Source organism: Lonchura striata, chromosome 5 (assembly GCF_046129695.1).
Source record: "Lonchura striata isolate bLonStr1 chromosome 5, bLonStr1.mat, whole genome shotgun sequence".
In the NCBI taxonomy this organism is placed as follows: Eukaryota; Metazoa; Chordata; class Aves; order Passeriformes; family Estrildidae; genus Lonchura; species Lonchura striata.
The window spans coordinates 13,427,428-13,447,288 of NC_134607.1; the positions used below are offsets into that span (position 1 = coordinate 13,427,428).

The following is a 19,861-nucleotide window of genomic DNA, read 5'->3' on the forward strand; positions in this document are numbered from 1 at the left end:
TCTTCCTACATTTTCCCCACCTCGTTCCCCAAACCAGACAGTGACCACAGTGTCTCCTCTCCTGGTCATGTTTCACTTTAATTAGGTCTGTCTTTCAGTGTTTTTGCTGCTTTCTGATCAAAGCCTCTGGATTGAATAATTTTGCCTTACTTTTAATTTGCCAACTTGCTTCTCTCTCTGTTTTGTAATGCTTTGAACGGGCTTCAGGCTGTATTGAACTAAGCAAATGCTTTATCCCTCTGCTTCAGGATTTGTTTCATTCTTTCCTAACTGACTTTTCCTGGTGGTGGTTTTCTGCCTTCCATGCTTCTGAGAAGTTTCTTTTGTCTGCTAGCTAGATTTTAAAAATCCTTTCTCCTACTTTTGCTCACCTTGCTTGTAATTAAGCAGTGTTTGAGCTGCATTCCTGGGCTATGTGTGGTTATTTCAGAGTGCTGTGTGCCTCTCCATTGATTGTTGAGCAGTTTATATTCCCAGGGTGTATCCCCTTGTTGTTTGGCATGTGGTTGATGGCTGCTTGCTGTAATCTGCAATCCTCTAGGAGTGGAGCAGGGCCCATAATGGATATTTCCTGCCCTGCCTAATGCGCTGCTGGGAGATGTAGCTGGGTGTTACAGTCCCGAGTGTGAGCTGAGAAACCTGGGTAGAACAAGAGGGATGGGAAAGCAGGAAATGGAAATGAACTGTTGTTGTCTGGAATCCCATCTTGAGGAGGAGACTTCTGGGTTTGGTGATAGACATGGGAGGGGTAACAACAGCACAGCACAGCATTTCTTCCTTCTTGTCGGTCTGTTTTCCAAGCACCATCACCAGTTGTTGATACAACACCTTGAGTGATCCCAGATTCTTCCATTGTAGATTTCTGTGGCACTTCAGAATGCTGGTCAGGAGTCTTTCTACTCTATGACTGAACACCATTGATTTGTGAATGGAGAAGATTCCAATAAAAAACACCTGTCCTTAATCTTATTTTGCTTTGATTTGGTTATTGTGCTGACAGACCTTCCATGGGGGCAATGAAGCAGCAATTTCGCCTGTTGCCTGTTTCCTTTCCACTTGCAGAACAAACTCCTGTATTTTGTTTCATTCATATGAGGCCTTGACTAAGGTTTGCAGTACTTTCTCTTCATTTATTTTTCTTAGATCCAAATAAGACTGTACTCCTGGTAAGTTTTCTGAATAATTTTCCATATAATGGGAGTATCCAGGAAGACAAGTTTTAGTTTGCCTGGGCATACTTAAGCTCTTTGTCTGCCTGAGAGTGAGGGACTCCTCTAGAGGGCGGTTCAGCGCAGGATCCCAATTCCAGCCACCTTGTGTCACCAACTGGAGGATCTTCTGCCTTTCCATTGCATGTGTACCAAACACAGAAGATGAGGAAAAACGGTGCACTAGGTAGTTCTTAAGATCTCTGTGTTTCCCTTGAGTCTCCTTCTACCACAGTGTCCCAGATTTCAGTGACGTTTCAGCACTCCAGTTGAACTTGAAGGCGTATCTGGTGGGTCAAAACCACCCAAAAACACCCAGCCAAAAAAAGTGATCTTTCCTAACAGTAGTGGTACTATATTATCTCTGCCACAACTGCCTCTGTTACCATCATCTTCTTCTCTTTTCCTGCATTTTGCACTAGTTTTTTTTTCTGGTGTATGTCTTTCTGTTTCAAAAACTGAGATAAAGCTTTAGATGGGTTGATATGTTTCCAGTTAGAACTTCATTGTTTGTAGCCATAATGTGCTTTGCAAGACTGATGGTTTTTGGAGGGTTTTTATTCAGTGAATAGAAAATTCAGGGAAATTACATAGACAGTTACACTGCTGTTTTGGGTCTCTTGGTTGGTCTTGGTTTTGTTGCAAGAAGAATGGCTTCAATTACAAGCATTAAAATCACTTCTGACTTCAAGCAAATAAGGTTGTTCTAAGTCAACACCTGATGAGCACTTGGAAATTTTTATTTTGCTATCTTATTTTCAGCACAGGGACTGAAGAGAGAGCCATCTACAGTATTCCAGACTCTTGAAGAAAAGACAGTTTTACTGGGCAAGCCAATCTTTTATATAGTGTTCTGTAATGGATTTCAGTGTCTTCAGAGGTAAATCCAGCAAATTTAACTGGCCAAATGCTTTGAGAGATTTTTCCTATTAGTTTTTTTCAGAATAATGATTCTGCATAAGTCACTGCAGTTTATTTAAAGCAAAATCTATTAGCAGTCTATTCTGTTACTTCTTAGTAGGTTCTCAGGTAGGTGAACTAATCAGATAAATTAATAAAACACATAGAGTAGCATCACCTGTGTAAGTCAATGTGGTTTGAGGCAACAGATGAGTACATATTTTTAAAATATGTGGAAGTGCTCAGTTGTCTGTTCATTATATTGCAGAGAGATGTTTTCTATTTTTTCAGACCTCTTCATACTTATAAATACTGGTTCAGACACAGAAAATAATTATTAAGTACTGGAAAACATCTCTACACTTTTCCCCCTGATGTCACTCATTACTGAAGCTTCCACTCTGCTGCAGTTGTTAGTATTATTAACTTTTCAAGTGAGTCAAAGTACTTTGGTTTTATGAGTCAATGTATTTGTATTATAAATGTTTATTTATATTTTACTGGGGAGTGACTTTTAATGTATTTCTCTATTTTAATGTACTTCCCCATTGCTTGACACCATCCCATGAGCTTGTGGCTACAACAAACTGTGAAGAAAATTAGGTTTTCTGTGTTTTTCTTGACAGAGTGAAAAATCTTAAATAATCCCTTAGTTTACAGAGCATCTGAAAGATTTAGTCAGTGCCACTACTGCATGGTGACATAGGTTAGCCAGGAGGTGAGCAAGGTTTTGGCAGTTTTACAGTTTCCCTGGGGTGCATGCTATCCCCAGTACTTTAATCCAGTTATGGTGCACAATATCCTTTTGACCATTTATTGTCTTTTTGGAATTACCATATGAAGTGCTGTATGTAGTTGGTGATCGAGCCATTTTCCTGGTTTCCCATACACAAGGTACCTACTGTTGGCTTGTAAGAAACTGAGTTTTTTAGGTTGTTTTTGGGCTGTTTGGGCTGTAAAGATTCACATTGTAGGTCAGAGCAGTTGAGTTCATGGTAATAAGGGATCTATTCCCTGAACTGAGGCAATGAAAAGGAGCTTTTTGGGGTGTGAACTCCCACTTGATTAAGCCTTCTCTCTGCCCATTAAAAAAAAAAATAGTGCTAGTTGGTGATATCATGTCTCATTTTAATATTTTCGATTTTTTCATTTTCTCTTAAGCTGAGCCTTCTTATGGTTTATAAACAACTTCTTTTCAACATTTCTGAAATCAAGGGCTACATCTATGTGTGGCAGTCCATGGTCTGGAATTTGCTGGTGTAATAGATGTAATTTTCATTAAAGGAAACAGATAAATACACTTGTAAAGAGATTTTGTATAACTTTGTCACTTCTCAGTGCTTATAGTAATTTTAGGGTCTTACTTAATGTTTTAAAATATGTGAGATGTTAAAGAAATATTACAGTCATGCTGAAAGTAAGTTTTTAAGTCAACTGGACAGAAGTTAATAGAGAGACATAGGAGAATTTGAAAATGAAGATACTGCTAAATTAAAATTACAGGCATGAAAGAAAAAAAAAGGCAGGAGCAATCTGTGACATCAGTGGCTTTCTTTTTCAATCATCCTTCATTCCCTTAAACTAAAAAGGCATTAACATCATCTCAGTCTCTCCTTATAGTTGCTGTTGTCCATTGCTAGCCGAAATTTTGGCTCAGGCACTGTAGAATGAGATGTGCAGACTCTAGCTCTTATGAATGACTTCCCATCCCTCCTCCTTCTGGGATCAAACCTGGCAAATGGGTTAGTCTATTGTTACTGAGCTTCTGGAGTTTTACTGAAGTATTACATTTATTTAGTAGTCAGGTGCTCCCTGATGCAGTGCTTGATGGACTTTCAGAACACATTTTCCTCTACTTTTTAGGTTACTTCCAAACACCTGAAACCCAAAATCTTAACAGGAACATAATTGTGTCTAAGTGAACATTTATTCCATAAATAGAAAGTAGAATGCACTAACTTGGTTATGTAAGAACACATAACAGAGGTTTGTTGTGCCTCTGGGTTGGGAAGAGGCCTTGCAGAGGTGGTTTGCCAAAAGCCCAGAAGAGGCAGACCCATTTCTTGAGCACAGGAAGGTATTCAATGCTTATGGCTCTTACAAACACCATTTATGAGAAATGGTGTGACCATTTGCATCTTTGATCATGAAAATATATTCTCATCTAAAATAAACTGGTTTTACTGTTTTCTTCTACCTGCTTGTGACTTGGAAGTTGGATAATTGAGAAAAAGATACCCCTCACTTAGGACCTTTGCTTTGTGCAGTGTTTGTTGGTAGCAGTCAATATCCAGGAGATGCAGAAAGCTGAAATCCATTCTTTATGAGGGGAATAAGCAGTGCAAAGTCACTGCTCTGGGAGTGGTGGGGTTTTGATGTTTTGGCATGACTGAATAGTCAGGTGCTCTCAGAATCAGCAGCTGCTGCAAAGTTGTGGGTGTTACGATATGGAAACCATTGACTGCAGTGCTGATTATCTAAACAGCTCTTTTGTACTCTGGCAGCAGTGGAATTTCTCTTCCTTCCATTTTCCAGGTGACTTCTTATCCAGTATGACAGCTTGTCATGTGTGATCATTGTCACATTAGTCCCATGAGAATGGGTGCTCCTCTGTCCCTTCCAGACACGAGGAAAGCTCAGGTTCACACAAGGGGTGGCACTTGCACACACTTGTTGCACTTGACTCAGGAGCAGTGGTTCAGTTCTTCAAAGAAGTGACTGACAGGGACTGACAGGGCATTAACCAAAAAGAGGAACAGTTTGCTCCTCTGTGGAATTCATTACTCAGACTGGCAAAGAGACACTACTTGGGAAGGGATTTAAGAAGCTAAGTAAAGTTATTCTGAACATGTGTGGTTAAGTCAAATGGAATTAAACTGATTGGTCACAGAAATAAATGAAAACATTTTATCCTGACTTAAGCATACATTGGTTTAGAGGGATCATTGCTGAGTTTTAAGCATTAACACATGTTCGGTGGGTTGATATTGTGGATTTTTAATGTATTTTTCAATTGTAGGAGCCCTTGGAAGCTTATTGTCTAGTGGTTTTTTAAATACAGGAAATGCATAGTGTACTTCACTAGTGTGTAGTTAACTACACATCTGTGTGTGTTGAGTGCTTTTATGGTTTTCACACACCCTTTTATGAAATTGAGTGATTATATGTGTCCATTGTGGAAGAAAAGGAAAGGCAAGACAACATTTTAAAGTGAAACAAACCAAAGGAAACAAGCAGAGAGAAGAGAAACAAACCAAAGGAAACAGGCCACAAAGTTGTCAGTCACAAGACCAGTAAATGATGATTTAGTGCCTTCAAAACAGGAATGAAAAAAGATGTGCCAGAAAGCTCTGCTGGCTGTTAGAGGACTTACCTGAAGATCTGGATGTGAAATGAAAGTGATGAGGTGGAAATTGAGTCAGATGATGCCAACATTACAGATAGAAACCTTTTCCCTTTTTCTTTTCTTTAACTGAGTGAAGAATATAGAGCAGAACATTGTCTGGGTGTCTAGGTAGAACTGTGGCCCTGGGTGTAGGTACAGAAAGGGTGAGAAATTCAGATGTCCTGAATACCTGGATTTGTTTGGAAACAGTTTTGTGTCTCTTGGTACAGCATAATGATTAAGATGATTGAGAGTCTGTGTAACCCTGACTGATACGGCTGAAACAGCTTCTGTTACCAATATCTAGAGTCAGCACATAGAAAATGTATTTGTGATCCTAAACGATGGCATGTGAACTTCTGGGGATATGTAGCCATTTCAAACACATAAATATCTTGGTTAAGAGAGGAGAATTGGCAACTGACTGATAATTGTGAGGTCCTTTGCCTCTAGTCTTGCTTGTGAACCCAGTGTTAAATTGTGGCCTGTAGACTCCTCGTGGCCAAAGAAATGATAGATGGTTAACAGGTTTCAGGATTCTTCATTGATGTCATTGCATAGTTGCTCTGAGAACATTGTAGATTTTGCAGGCATCAGTATAAATTTTATATTTTGCTATTAAAAATCAAGCTTATGCCAGTCTGCTTTGTTTTGGTGTAGTTTGATAATAAATGTATTAGGTGTAATGGTTGATTATTTATGTGCCTTGGTTTGCTTTTGGTCTTAAATTGAAGATGTTGCCTCTAAAGTTCATACACATCCTGTTTGTAGCTTTGCAGTTATTTTTTTTTATTTTTTTATTTTTTAAAATGTATTTAAATCACCAGTTCTACCTTGAATAGGCCTGGAAATTTATCTGTTTCTGGGTTTGTGTAATAAAACTTTTGAAATAAATCCTCTGGAGGGATCATACTTGTTGCTGTGTGAAATTGAAATTCCAACTCAAATTCCTTTGTACTTAATATTTCAATACCTTGTTCCATTATCTACCTTGTTTGAAAAATTAAATTAAAACATTTGAATGATTTCTCTGGTTTCTTTCAGGGACTCAACAACAGCTTATGGCACAACATGCTCTGGAGAAAGAGGCTTTGGAGAAGATTAAAATAGAAATCGAGGAGGAGCTAAAACATCTTGATGAAGAAATCTTGGAAGGTGCTCTTCAGATTTTCCCGTTTCAATCCATAATCTCTATGCACTGTAATGGTGGTTAATTTGTAACAGGTACTCCAGTTAAAGAGATTTTTGAATGCCTTGAATCTCTTTATCCTCCTCCCCCCACAAGATTTGTACACATTGCCACATGGAGTAAAATAGTTAAACGTTACCATTTGGAGTGGCGGAGCCTGGCCAAAGCAAACAACTGGATGACATTTAATAGTCTACTATAAATAATGAAAAGTAAGCAGCCCTTAAGCTGCTGCACTTGTTGACAGAAGTCCTCGGGAGCTAATGTGTCAAGGAGCGTGGACTTAAACCATCAGATTTCTCCCTTCCACCAGGTTTATTTTTTGTGATATGCTTTGACCTGTACGTGTGGACTTTTATAGGACTCCCAGCAAGGAATGATTTTAAACCCATCTTTGCTTTGCTTGTGTGTTGCAAATCATAAATCTGAAATAGAAACACTCTAGAGCTGTTTAAGTTCTTTCATATGAAGCTTTCTTAGAAGTTTTAAACTGAGAAGGGAAAGGTTATATGAACAAAATAATATTTTTAAAAATTATACTCTAGTACTGCTGCAGAGATGTCTGTGTGTGGGCAAATTTACTATGAAAAGAGGCTCTTCTGCTGCTCCATCAGGGTTAGCATCAGCTTAAAATGGGAGAATAGCTGCATGTTCAGCAAACTTGTTGGTTAAGATGCAATTGTGAAACAAGAACTGGTGGTGAAATGTAGCTCAGTAGTCTCTGCCTTGTAAGTAGCACTTTCAAAATGTATTTGGACAATTGTACTATGGTTTGTTCATTGCATGCTTTGACTAAAGAGTTGTGATTTTTTCGTCCCTTATGTAAACTGTGTAAACTGCTGGGATAAGAAATCTGGGGCTGTTGATGTTCTTCCATGAATCTGTTTTATTTTGTGTACCTTCTTCTCTCAGCATTTACCACTACAGGGTTTGACTGCCACACTTCCCCAGTGTTCAGCCCTGCCAATCCAGAGAGCTCCATAGAAGACTGCCTTGCTCATCTGGGGGAGAAAGTGTCCCAGGAATTGAAGGAACATCTGCACAAAGCACTGCAGAGCTTGCTTAGCAAGTGAGTTTCCATTTGCTTTTTCAAAGATGTTTCTTTTTGCACTGTGCTGCTGAAATGCTGAAGTTAGGACTGCCTCTTGTATGGCATTTCTTTCTTTTTCAATCTTCCTTTATCTGGCTGGGTTTATTTGTTTTGTTTTGCGATGTAATGTGCAAATACTTCTTTGTGGTATTTGCCCTTTGCAGCAATGTAAGTTCTAAAATTTTTAGCTTTTGTTGCTGAATTTCTGAGGCTGCTTCAAGCAGTTTGAGTTGCTGATGAAACTGGCAGCTGTCATTGCCAGTCTCATGAATGCTGGGCTGTAGCTACACTAATGTCCTTATCCTTATAGCAAAGAGTGGAGCTGAAGGTTTGTTTGTGGTCTGGCCCATGATAAGGAGAGTTTCCTGGAGAGGATGGTTACAAGCCTTGTGACCACCCTGGGCTCACTTTGGTGCCTTAACAGCTGTCCTGCCAGTTTAAGCGTATTGTGTAAATAGCACATTGCAGTTGGCATGCTAGTATCCTAATTAATGATTTTGCAAATTGGTACAATTGTTGTAGTTGCTTGATTTTCTGTTATAAATGGCCAGCCTGAAATTTAATGGATCTACATGAACTACTTGAGGCTTTTCTGAGTGACCTCCAAAATGTGTTGGTAGGGAGCTGGAGTTGGAAGGTGCTTCTTTAGGAAGAGTTGCATAAATGCAGCCATGCATTTAAGTGGTTCCAGCTCGTTGATATTCTGATGTTCTAGGCTTCCTGTGTTTTCTATAGGAAAATATTTGCTTTCTAATTTTTTGTTTATGTATGTACATACATAAAGTCAGAAATGCCTGTGAAACTGTGTTGCCTTTTTCTAAGACAAATTAGAGTTACTGTTTAATCTCTTGATAATATCCTTCCTGCAGCTGTTCCTGTTCTTCTCATCCCACTGATTGATTTAGGTTTGGTTTCAAAGAATTAATGTGCCAAGGAGAGTGCCCTTAAAATGAAAAACCCAAATTACATTTTCCTGGGGTGCTTTAACTAGGTTCTTTTCCCCCTGTTGCTAGAGTAGCACTATTTGATGCAATACTAATTTGGCTTATATTTTCCTGCCCTCTGATACGCATATAAACAAGTGTTTACAGTATAGTAGGTACAGTAGGCTGTCAGATCATGACAGGTTCCTGGAGTTCAATAAGCAGTTTTCTGTCCAATGCCAGTTACCATTATTCCCATTAAACTGAAGTCTCAGCTTGCCTTTTGTAATGATCTGGGCTGAAGACAGCTGCTTTTGAAGCAGTGCATCTTCTCCTGTCACTTGGCAGAAAGCCTTTGCTGTTACTGACTCTTAGATTCCAAATGATATTGGAGAAAAGAGTATGGAAGAAAGGAATTTTATCATCCCAATTCAGAGAAGTAGAGATGTCATAAATCTAGACTAGAGGTATCTACTGAAGTGTGAAGGGGCTTTGTGATCAAAATTGCTGTTTCTTGCAAATAAAGGTTTCAACTCTAACAATGTTAATGCAGTCAAATAGTCTGTATTAGTCCGTAGCCTGTATTGTTTGCAAAATTTTACTCTGCATTGGCCTCTAGCTCAGGTATGAATTTCTTAGTGGAATGCCCTGTCTTTAAAATTTTAGATTATAAAAAAAAAAACATGCAAGGGCTTAGAAATTTTCTAGCATATCAGAGAACCTACTTATCTAATGTCTTATAAGCTGTAGAGTATCAAATTATTAGGAAATTCACCAGCTATATCAAAATGTGTAATTGGGAGAAAGGTGATGCCTTCCTGACTCTGTCTGGTGCTGGTGTTTAATGTCCTGAAACACAAGACTTGTTAGGTCTTGAAAATCATTTGCTGTAATACATGTGAAAATACTTTGGAAACGGAGAACTTTCTTTTATTCACGCTCTTTTGTTTCCTTTTATAACTTTCAGTGTTGGTTTAACTTCTGCAGGCCGGTGACATATCAGGAATATCGGGAGCGCACGCAGGAGGCATCTGCTCATGCCAGTGGATGGAACAAGGTACCAGATCAGTGACTTGCACTTGGATATGTCTTGTGTATCTTTGATGTCCATATTGTTTATACTAGCCACAGTTGTGCTTCAGAGAGGGTCAGAAATAGAAAGAACTTGGTTTTAGTATGAAATAAATTGCACTCTCAGAGTGGTAGATGTGCACATAGTAGGTAGTTTTGTAGATAATTTAGCTAGAAGTTACTGAATGGAAGTGTTAGGTCAGCCTTCCTTTAGTTTGGTAAAATGAAAAGTTAGATAAGTTGCTTGACTTACTTTGTTTAAATTCCCAAGAGAGGTTAATTCGTGCAGCAGTTTTGGAACAAAATCTGAGATGTTTTTTTCATAACACTTCTCTACTCCTTTTCTGCTCCAATGTCAGGTTTAAAATAAATGTAAAAAAGAGTGCTGAACATGGTGAAAATAAAAATTGACAGTATCTTAATGATATTTAAATTGTTCAGAAAATGTTATGGATGGTGTTCCTACCTGGTTTCAAAGGGTTGTTATCTCTAATGATAGGAGTCTTTTAAACAAAATGCAAATCTGTAAATGAATTATCTTTAATTCCTTCTAATGTACAAAGAGTAGATTACTCTTCCCAGATTGTTCTTTCATTAATCATTCAAATTCATCACTATAATCTTTCTCTTATGGGTTCAGTGGGCATCAAAACAGAATGAAATAACTATTTGCAAATGTAGTCACAATTTGAGTGTTAAAATGTAGTCTTAAATTTAAAATAGAACAAGAAATCTTCCCCCCCCCTTTACATATTTTTTCCAGAAAAACATTTTCCTGCCTAGATTCCCCTGCTTACTTCAGAAACTGTTCATCTAACCAAGGGTGTGGACCCTTGTAAAGCAGTTTAATAAACATTGCATGACAAGTTACTGCCCATGGCTCCAGCAATTATTGCTTTATGTGTGTGCTCTTTCAATTTGTCATCTTGTGATTCACAGCATTTTGGTTTAAGCATCCATGAAATCTGATTATCAAGAAAGTGGCTTAAGCTAGCACATTTCACTTTTCAGCTGGTGAAAGCTAAAACCAAGCATAAAACCAGTCATTGTGGCTCAGCTGGCAAGGGAGGAGTGCATGGGGCTTCTCAGGTCAATATGCTTTGGGTCCCCACCTCCTGAAGATGCAGCCCTGGGTGGATGAATGGGCTGCATTTGGGGGTTTATGATCCAGCCTTCATTGTTGCTGCATTCCTGTAGCCCCTGGGGCTCGAGGATTTCAGTCCCCATCAGCTTGTGGTGGAGAGCATCATCCAGACCATCTTTATCATCAACTCTGCTCACCTGTAATACTTGCTGCTACAAAGCACATAGTCCATATGAAAATGCCATAAAGGCATACCAGAGTGGAAATTTTGTACCCCAGCACAGCATCTGTTTGTATTGTTTTTCTGGTAGCTTGGAGCTCCCGGAATGCCCAGCAGTTCCTTCAATAATCCTTGTTTTGAGAAGATGCAATACATTTGTGTTGGTTTCATTTCCTTTTAATTTCCTTTATCATCTTAATCAGGATTGTGTTTTGTAACAGAAGAAATCTAGATACCTTTCCTGCCATCTCAGCTCAGCTTAATTTTTACTCTAAAAAAGCTGTTAGAAAAACATGTTGATGTAGAATTCTATAAATGACAAGGGTCTTCATCTTTCATTTGAAATAAGACTCTCATTAAAAAAAAAAAAAAAAAGAAATTCCAAACCACCTCAGACAGGGCAAATTGAATTTCTGTAATAAATTGAACATTAAAAAAAATTAAATACTGCATTGCTGAGTTTTTATGCTTTTTGCTTAAAATTGAATATTATATGCATATATCCAAAATACGTAATCCCACTGCTGTGTATCATCTGAAAGGATAACAGATATTGTTATTGAGAACCAATTGAACTGATGAGTAGGGTAGCAGTCATCTTAGTGTCCCATTCTTCCTGGTTAATTGGGGGCAAATAACAGTGCAACAAAAATAGAAGAAATAATCATGTGAAGAATTAGATTAATTTTAAGTTGAAATAGTCAAAAGGTACACAGAACTGCAATAATTTTGGATAGAGCTTCCTCAAAAAATACAGCTTCCTCAAATCCTCTGAACTTTCTTTAGGTCTTTTTTGTGTGTGCATTTAAATTTGTAATGTTGTTCAATGGGATTGCAATAGTGTAGTGGAGACAAGTGTTTAATTTACACAATCAGCTATCTTCTGATAGCAAAGTGGGTTTTATAATGATTCCCTAGAAATTTTGTCCTGCCAGCTATTTTCTGTGTGTGTTTTTCTTCAGTCACAATATAAATAGCCCCTAGCATTCCTTCCCAGGCATCCTGGTGGAGGGAATTGCAGTTGCTTTGAATTGCAAAGGCAGTATTTTTACTTTGTTCTAGTTAAATCTCATCACCATTCACACAGCTGCTCTTCTGTACACAAAGGTGATGTTAACTTCCATGGAAGTACTGTGAGTCAGTTTGTTTGGTGAATTTAGGGCCAGCCTCCTGCAAACCTGCTCCTGTTCCTGCTGGTCTCAGAGCAGGAGTGTCAGTAATTTCAGCAGGAAGGGAAAGCTGGGTGATGTTTGTTGGTCTGTGTGGATGTTAAAGTTAGAGTTTGTTAGAGTTTGAGTTTGGGCACTCACTGTGAGCTCGAAGAGGCTTGCTGAATTTGGGGTGAATGCGTGGATTAGGCGTCAAGTTGGCAAAGGAGGAAGGCAACAATCAGGTTCACTCTGCCAGCATTTTAGCTCCCTTCATTTCCCAAGCAGCCTTTCCTTGCCTTTGTTTCTTTTGCCTTCAGCTTCATTAAATGTCAAATATTTCGAGATCTCAGTGTTCATGCTGCTGTAGAGTAATGTGGGTGTGCCCAAAGCCTCTGAAAGATCCCTAGCTTGGACAGCTTGAGTTTTTTTATTCCTCTTGACACTTCATCTTGACCTATTCCTTATATCTGTGCACTCTTTTCTTGCACCTCTTCTGCCTCTGATTTAATTGCAAGAAACTCAAACCCCAACACTTTTAAAATACAAACACTTTTAAACTTCTGGCACCATGACATCCCTAGTTAAGTGTTAACAGTTACCAATGTTAACTGTTCAGCACAGAACAGCAGTACTATAACCTTGTTGTAGTAAGTCAGCTGAGATTCCATTTTCTTAATGCAGGAAAAGCCAATTCTTTATTCACACAACTCATTTTGTACAGTTTTTACAGGCCTTGTGTGCAGCTTTAATTGGTTAATAGCTTTCTTGCCAATTACTCTGTGGTTAGTAAGAGATATTTTACTTTTCTACCCAATCTCTCTATTCTTGAATTGTTTACCTATTTTCTTCACTGATTCTCATGGGACAGATTTAATGTTTATGCAGGTGCTAGTTGTTTTTCTCCCTCTAAGAATTGGTTGTTGTGTTAACAAACTACTCATACCAAGATTGTTTTTGCATGGGAACTTGCAAAATACTTACCTACACTTAGAAGTGACAAGCCAGCTATTAATTTAGCAGAGCAGGCCTGATCTTATGAGGCCTTTCTTTTAGAATTTTTCTGCCCGTCTGCAACATAACCTGTCTGCCACAGTCTTGGACTTCTTTGTTAATCAGCTGGAACATTTTAAATTTATCAGATTATGGACATTTTTTAGGCCCAATCTGGTTTTAGTAGTCAATCTCAATGTGATGCCACCATGAATTTAGTACAAATCTCAATTTCAGCTGACTTTGTCTATTCATCTTCCTCCAGCTTTGCACACTAAGGTGTGATTTCTGGTAATAGGAGTGCAGGATATTCACAGAAAAGAAAACCACACTATGGGAAAGAGACTGGAGAGGGAAGAAGGCTTAGGAGTTGAGTATGAGCAGTAGAAGAGCCTTCATCTCCCTTGTGCAGCTGGAATACAGAATTCCAGTCTGCACAGTCAATAGATGTGCAGTGCAGTTGCCTCAATTAAAATGTAGTAAAACAAATATTTTTCTTTTGTGTCATAATAAGGCTTTTTCAGATGCTGATGACTTCAGTTCATACCAGTTTCCCACCCTTGCATATGAACAAAGCCCAGAGGGCCACTTGCATGCTCTATGAGAATAAATTTAGAGTTTAAAAGTTCTACAGCATGTTGTTTAGGTAAACAAAAACATAATTTCAGAAGGAAATGTCTAGAACTGTATAATGTGAAGGAGGTGGATTCACAGAGTCTTGCATCTTCCAGAGTAATTTAGGTAAAGGCTGAGCATTCAGTTTAAAGGTTTCTATAGAGGAATGGGATTAGGAAAATGAAGGAGGAAGCTCTCTCTGTGTTAAATGTGGCATCACAGGAAGAGTTTGACATGGAAAGGGCTTTTTGTTTGTAATTTCACACGTGTTTGTAATGCTATACTGCTGGGTGGGGGTTTTTGCTTCTGTCCTGCCTTAAAGCTAAGTGTGAACTTCTAAAGAGACTGTCTAGTGCACTGTCCCTATTCAAGAATGTGTGTGAGTTTGCTGTTTGCATGTGGATGCATATCCCTTTAAGCTGTTTATGATGTTGTGTCTTTCCTCTTGTGGGGTAGCAAGTTCTGGACCTGGTCTGCTTCTCTACCTGGACCCTGTGTTGGGAAAAAAGTGGGGCTTAAAAAAGCACTGCAGTGGTGTTCTGTGAAATTCTCGAGTTAGACTGTGGGCTTTTGTTTAGGAGATTGAGTGCTTCCTTCTTAGTGCATTTTATTGTGTGTTTGCCTTGTGTCTTCTCAGAAATGAAGTGTATAGTCCCTGGTATGTCTGGACTTAAAGCCTCAGACCTTTTCTGTTGACACATGAATTCTGTTCTAGCTGCAAAGTAGTATTGATAAAGCTTTCTGTATTTATTCACACTTTTTGTTTGTTTGTTTGTTTGTTTGTTTTTAAGGTCTTGGTGCCCCTGGTTCTGTTACAACAATTTCTGATGGAGCTGACAAGACGGGGCCAGGAACCACTGAGTGCCCTTGTGAACTTCGGGGTGACATATCTAGAAGATTATTCTGCAGATTATATTATTCAACAAGGAGGATGGGTAAGAAGACTTCATTTCTAAGCGTGATCCTAGTAGGAGTGAAAGCTTAGAGGGGTTGCTACAAGTAAGCAGATGCAAGGAAGAATGACTCAGAAAAAGAAATTTAAAAAAAAGATCAGGAGGTCAGGACCACAAAGGGATCTTGGGTAGTCATCTCTTTTTCTTCTCTGCCCCAAGGCAGAATTGACTTTCACCCATTCATTTCTGATGTTGATATTAAAGACCTGAGTGGTTGGACTCCACAATTTCCCCAGGCAGTCTGTTCCAGTTCTTTGCAGGTCTGGTTTGTTGGATTGCTGTTGAAATTGAAGAGGTCCTTAGGTGTCAGATAACAACTCATTTTCATACAGTGTGTGTTAAGGTGCTAATTTGTTGCAGTATGGTGAGCTTTGTGCTTCCCTGTTAATACACATGGAGCACTGCATTTGGAAGCAGATTCCTGTAGCAAGAGGTTATATGCCTGAGAGGCTCCTCTTTTTAATAGTATATGGGTTTTTTCCTCCTCTTAAATTTCAGAGCGTTTCTTAGCAGATGAGTAATTGGGGAGCACTTGGTACAGAAATGTCAATAGGTATTAATTTATTTTTATAATAAGTGATAAGATAGCTAATGTGTATTGGAGTTTATAGCTGTATAGGAACATGCATTGAATAAGCAATCAGGATTTCTTTGTGCTGCGTTTTTCCTTGTAGAAATCTTTAATTCATGGTAACCAGTGTTCCTGAGTCATGGCATGCTGAGAAAACTTCATTTAGAAATACTTCAGAAAGGCAGCTCACAGCTGATGAGTTGGGTCTTGGAGGCTGAGCCTAAGATTACTGGGTTTGGGAAGAATGCCAGATTTGAATGGAATTAATCTGGGATTTGTGAAATAGCTCCAGCAATCTGATTTATTCTAAAAAGAAGGGCTGTTCAGGAAAACCCAGTGATAAAAAATTACCAGTAGGAAAAATCTCCTTTAGAAGCTTCTCGTAATCCAAGAGTTTACCTGAGGGGTTTTTTTGAAGAGTAGCTTGTTCCAGAATTTCTGCACATCTGCACCTTCTTTCCCTGTTCCCTTCCTGGCAGTTGTGGAGAGCAGTTCTCAAAGCCTGTGGGAGGGATTGTTTGTCTTTAATGGACAGAAGCATTAACAGCATGCAGCCAAGTGACCTTAGGTCATTTGATAAATGCACTCATATCTCAAAAGTATTTTCATCCCAGGGCAGGCCCTTACTTGCAGCTTTTAGACAGATGGATATTAGTACTTTGCTTTTCTGCCTTGTTTTTTGACCTCCAGAAGAGCTGTGCTGTGTTCTCCAGCCCCTTTTTGAGACCTGTGATGTAAACACACTTCATAGAGTGCTTACTTTTCTGAAAACAAGCAGCTTTCCAGCACGGCCTGCGAGGGAGGGAGCTGTGCTCTGTGTCTGGCTGGCTGTGCAGGGATGCACAGATCAGGGTGGTGCTGTCCAGCGGGCTCCCAGCATGTCTGTGCACATCCAGCCAGGCAGAAAATCAGCCTGACACGGGCAGTGCAGCAAACAAGCCTGAGCTATTTTTGAAACGGCACAAGAGGCGAGGAAAGAGACTAGGTGATGAAAATCCTTTCCAGATGAATTAATGTAGCTGCACTAATCTCTGTGAGTTGCTCTGGGGATGGGCTTAGGGACCCACTGGGCTTTTTGTGGAGGAAGGGGAATATATGGTTATATTGTATTATTTCCTCCCTGTAAGGAAAAGGTTAATTTTCACCCTGTGGCATGTTTCTGAGTTTGTTCAGGGTTTATGGGATGGCAGTGCTGGGAGCAGGGCACAGGGCCAAGATGGGAGGATGACCAGGAAGAGCCTGGCAGGCTGGTAGCCGCAGGAAGTGTTGGAGTGTTTGCATTTTTTAAGATATGCATCTGCCACAGGGGCTCTGTGTGCTGGATCAAGTTGTCAGTAATTTGCTTGAGCCACAAGGGTAATATGTATACTTGGGTGTCACCAGTGACTCATGTTGCTGTGACAGTAAGGGGTTCAATTCTTGTGTCATTTTGGACCTGTATGAAGTTAGGTCTTTCCTGCAGCAGCTAAGAACTTGCTTAAAAGTGAGATGCAAGAATAGCCTGACTGGTTTTCTGTGGATCTGGAGCAGAGGAGAGCTTCACAGGAGTCAGCTTTTCAGGGGCAGACCTGAAAAGCTCTGTGGTCTCTGGTGCTGTCTCATCCCTTGGCACCATTTGGGATCTTCCTCACCTTTTGGATTGAAGTGTTCTTTGTCAGGAGGGGAGTAGCCAGTCAAAGGTGAGGGGTCAGCTGAGACCTTCCTGTGCCTCACTGGGAACTGTGGAGTCAGAATTCCACAGAGCTGTGTCATCCATTTGCTGCATCATTCTCTGCAGCCACAATGCAGCTGGAAGAGCTCCCAGGGTTCTGCATGTGTGCAAGACTTGAGGTTTTCCTGTGAGCTCAAGAGGCTTCTGGGTCCAGGAAAGCATCTGACTGAGGATGGTAGACAGCTAACCAGAAGCAAAAAATTCCAGCTCAAGTGAATAAAGGTTTACAAATTGGGTAGCTATGCAGCAGATTTCAAGAAATTGGCATGGCTTATGGGAAATGAGAAATTTGATATATTGGAGGATGAGAAGTTGCTTTTTTATTTTCCATGCCAGTCCCACAGAGATATGGTGCTGAGACAGTGTGTTGAAACAATGAGTGTTCCCCTCCCATTCTCCCTTCAGGCACTAAAATTGTAATTCAGCTAACTTTTGATGACAGTGTGGTACTGGAATGTACTGGTGGCTTGGTTGGGTTGGTGAGGGAATGGGTGGCATAGTTTTATGTTCTCTCTTTCACTATTTGCTCTGATAGGTTTGGCTGCAACTCTTGCATTTATCTGTTCGACTCCTAAGTTTTAGTATGACCTCTCTTCTGGAGAAAGCATGCTGGGCATTCCATGCTCTCTAAACAGACACACATATCTTCGTCCTGGCTAGTGGGTCTGCTGGTCCTACTCAGACCTTCTTCCTTTATCATCTTGAGCCATTATCATCTTCTAAATCTAGCTGGATTTACAAGTAGCTTTGTTCTTTTCTTTCCCAAAAGCAAAGTTAGGGCTCAATCTACACGCAGTGTGTACGCATTCTCCCCACCCCTTTCCTCTTCTCCCCTCCCCTTTCCTCATCTCCCCTCCCTTCTCTCCTCCTACCTCCCCTGCCTTTTTGCTCTCTCTGACTTCTCCAGGGCTGAATGCTGCCGCATCAGAAGCAGTTCTTGGTCTCCTGGAAAAGTGCACAGTAAGACCAGTCCGTTGGTAAGGATTTTTTCCCCTCTTCCTTTCCCATCCCTTCTCAAATAATTTATTTCTTCTCAAGTTCTGCAGATCCTATTTTTCATGCTTAGATTTCATCTTTGTAGAAATATCTGGGAATGTCTATAAGGAGAAAGGAATGTAACTTTTCTTGGAATCTAGCTACCCTTTTTTTTCCTCTCCAGTTCCCATTCCTGTTACCAGCCCCTCTGCTTTCCCCTTGTTTGAACCAATTTATCAGAGTGTAGTTAATAAAACCTGGGAGTTATATTGTGACCTGTGGCAGAAATTGTCTCTACCTTCCCAAGGGTCTTGTCTCATGGAGTTCAGACCTGGATTTTCATTTAACTAGTTAAGTGCCCATGCTGAAGGGGTAAAAAGCAAATTTGCTTGAAATTTCCGTAGTGTTTACAATTTCCTATCTCAGCCTTAGAGGAGCTGTTTTCTCTGTGTCCTCCAGTGTTTTGTCGTGGGCTTTGCAGCTGGTGTGGTTGTTTTCTTTGCTGCTGGTGATTAAATAATACCCATATTAGAGAGTGTTAAAAATCTGGAGGGGCAAGAGAGGAAAGAGTCAATTGTCATCTAGGGAAGCAGGGTGGTCAGTTTGTGCTTCCCAAGATGAAAATCTGCAGCAGTCCAGGTGTCTGCCCTGGGAATGACAATGCAGAAATAGAGTTGTGCTCTGCTGGAGGAGAGAGAAGTAAGTTTAATGTGGCAGAGATGCAAGAAAAGGCAGTCTAGTTAGAGGAGTCCTAGAAAGGAGTTTTCCTTTCAAAATAATTGTGCTTTATGCTTGTGTCATGGAATACTGCAGTGAATTGTCCACTTTATTTATATGTAATTTCTTTGGTCCAGTAATAGATTTTTTAAATTTTTAGGAACTGTGGCTGAAGAAGGACATTAAATAGTAAAGGAGCAACTAGATCTCCTTTCTCTTTTCCCTTACAACAACTTCAAATCTGAAGAAGTGGTCTATAGATAACTGAATTTACCTCATTTTAAACCCATAAGACTAAAACCTAAAGGGTGTTGCTTTGGTGCTGACTTTCTGCAGGTTGTAGAGGTTATATTGGAAGGCAGGGATGGAAGAGGATAATTTCTGCAGGCTGTTCTAGCCAAAGCATTCCTTGAAGGGAATGAGAGCAGTGGCTCAATACCCAAGTGCTTTGATGTGGTTCACTCGACCTTCTTTTCCTTTTCCTTAATAAAAAGTGCAATCCTATTTGTAAGAAGTCTGCTCTCTTTTTCTTGGCTCTACTTATCGTGACAGTTTCAGAAAGATGAACAGAGAGGCACAATAAGTGCCTGAGGGCTTTTTTGGGACTTCTTTATATTTTAAAATGTTTCATTCTGGATCTGAGTGTTGTCAGAAGCTCCTTTATAGTCCGTTTTTCTGAAGGATTAGCTGGGTGATACTGTCAGATCTGACTTCCACAAGGGTCTGGAAAGGTTTGGCATAACAGGGCTGGGCACCAAGATGGAGCAGATGGAGCCGCAGCCTGGGCACACCCAGGTGGGAGTGGAGCCATTCCTGGGCACAGGCAGCCTGCTCCAGCACACAGCTACTCCTCTGCCACGGCTACAGAGCATGCAACAAGCACATTCCCAGCTCCAAGGAAGTTTGTTGTTGTGGGAAGTTTGCTTATCTCCCTGTGGGAGATGTCTTAGGATCCCTGGACATAGCCCAGTTCATCACTCCTTGCCTCTTGTTTTCCAGACACTGGATTTTAAGCACAAATGCATTTGATGGGTTCCTAGTGCTCGTTGCTGTGACACTTTTGGTGTGGGGAAGGTGGCCATAGAAGCACAGAGTATCCTGAGCTGGA

At 40.0% G+C, this 19,861-nt stretch overlaps 1 protein-coding gene across 1 annotated transcript in view; it reads left to right on the forward strand.

The window, feature by feature from the left end:
• Positions 1 to 19,861, forward strand: part of BCL2L13 (BCL2 like 13) — a 38,511-nt gene that overhangs the window by 6,654 nt on the left and 11,996 nt on the right. The window contains exons 3-6 of the mRNA XM_021552059.2: positions 6,538 to 6,648; positions 7,595 to 7,751; positions 9,683 to 9,752; positions 14,618 to 14,761. Coding sequence (XP_021407734.2) covers positions 6,538 to 6,648; positions 7,595 to 7,751; positions 9,683 to 9,752; positions 14,618 to 14,761 — 482 coding nt within the window. The remainder of the gene's footprint in view (positions 1 to 6,537; positions 6,649 to 7,594; positions 7,752 to 9,682; positions 9,753 to 14,617; positions 14,762 to 19,861) is intronic.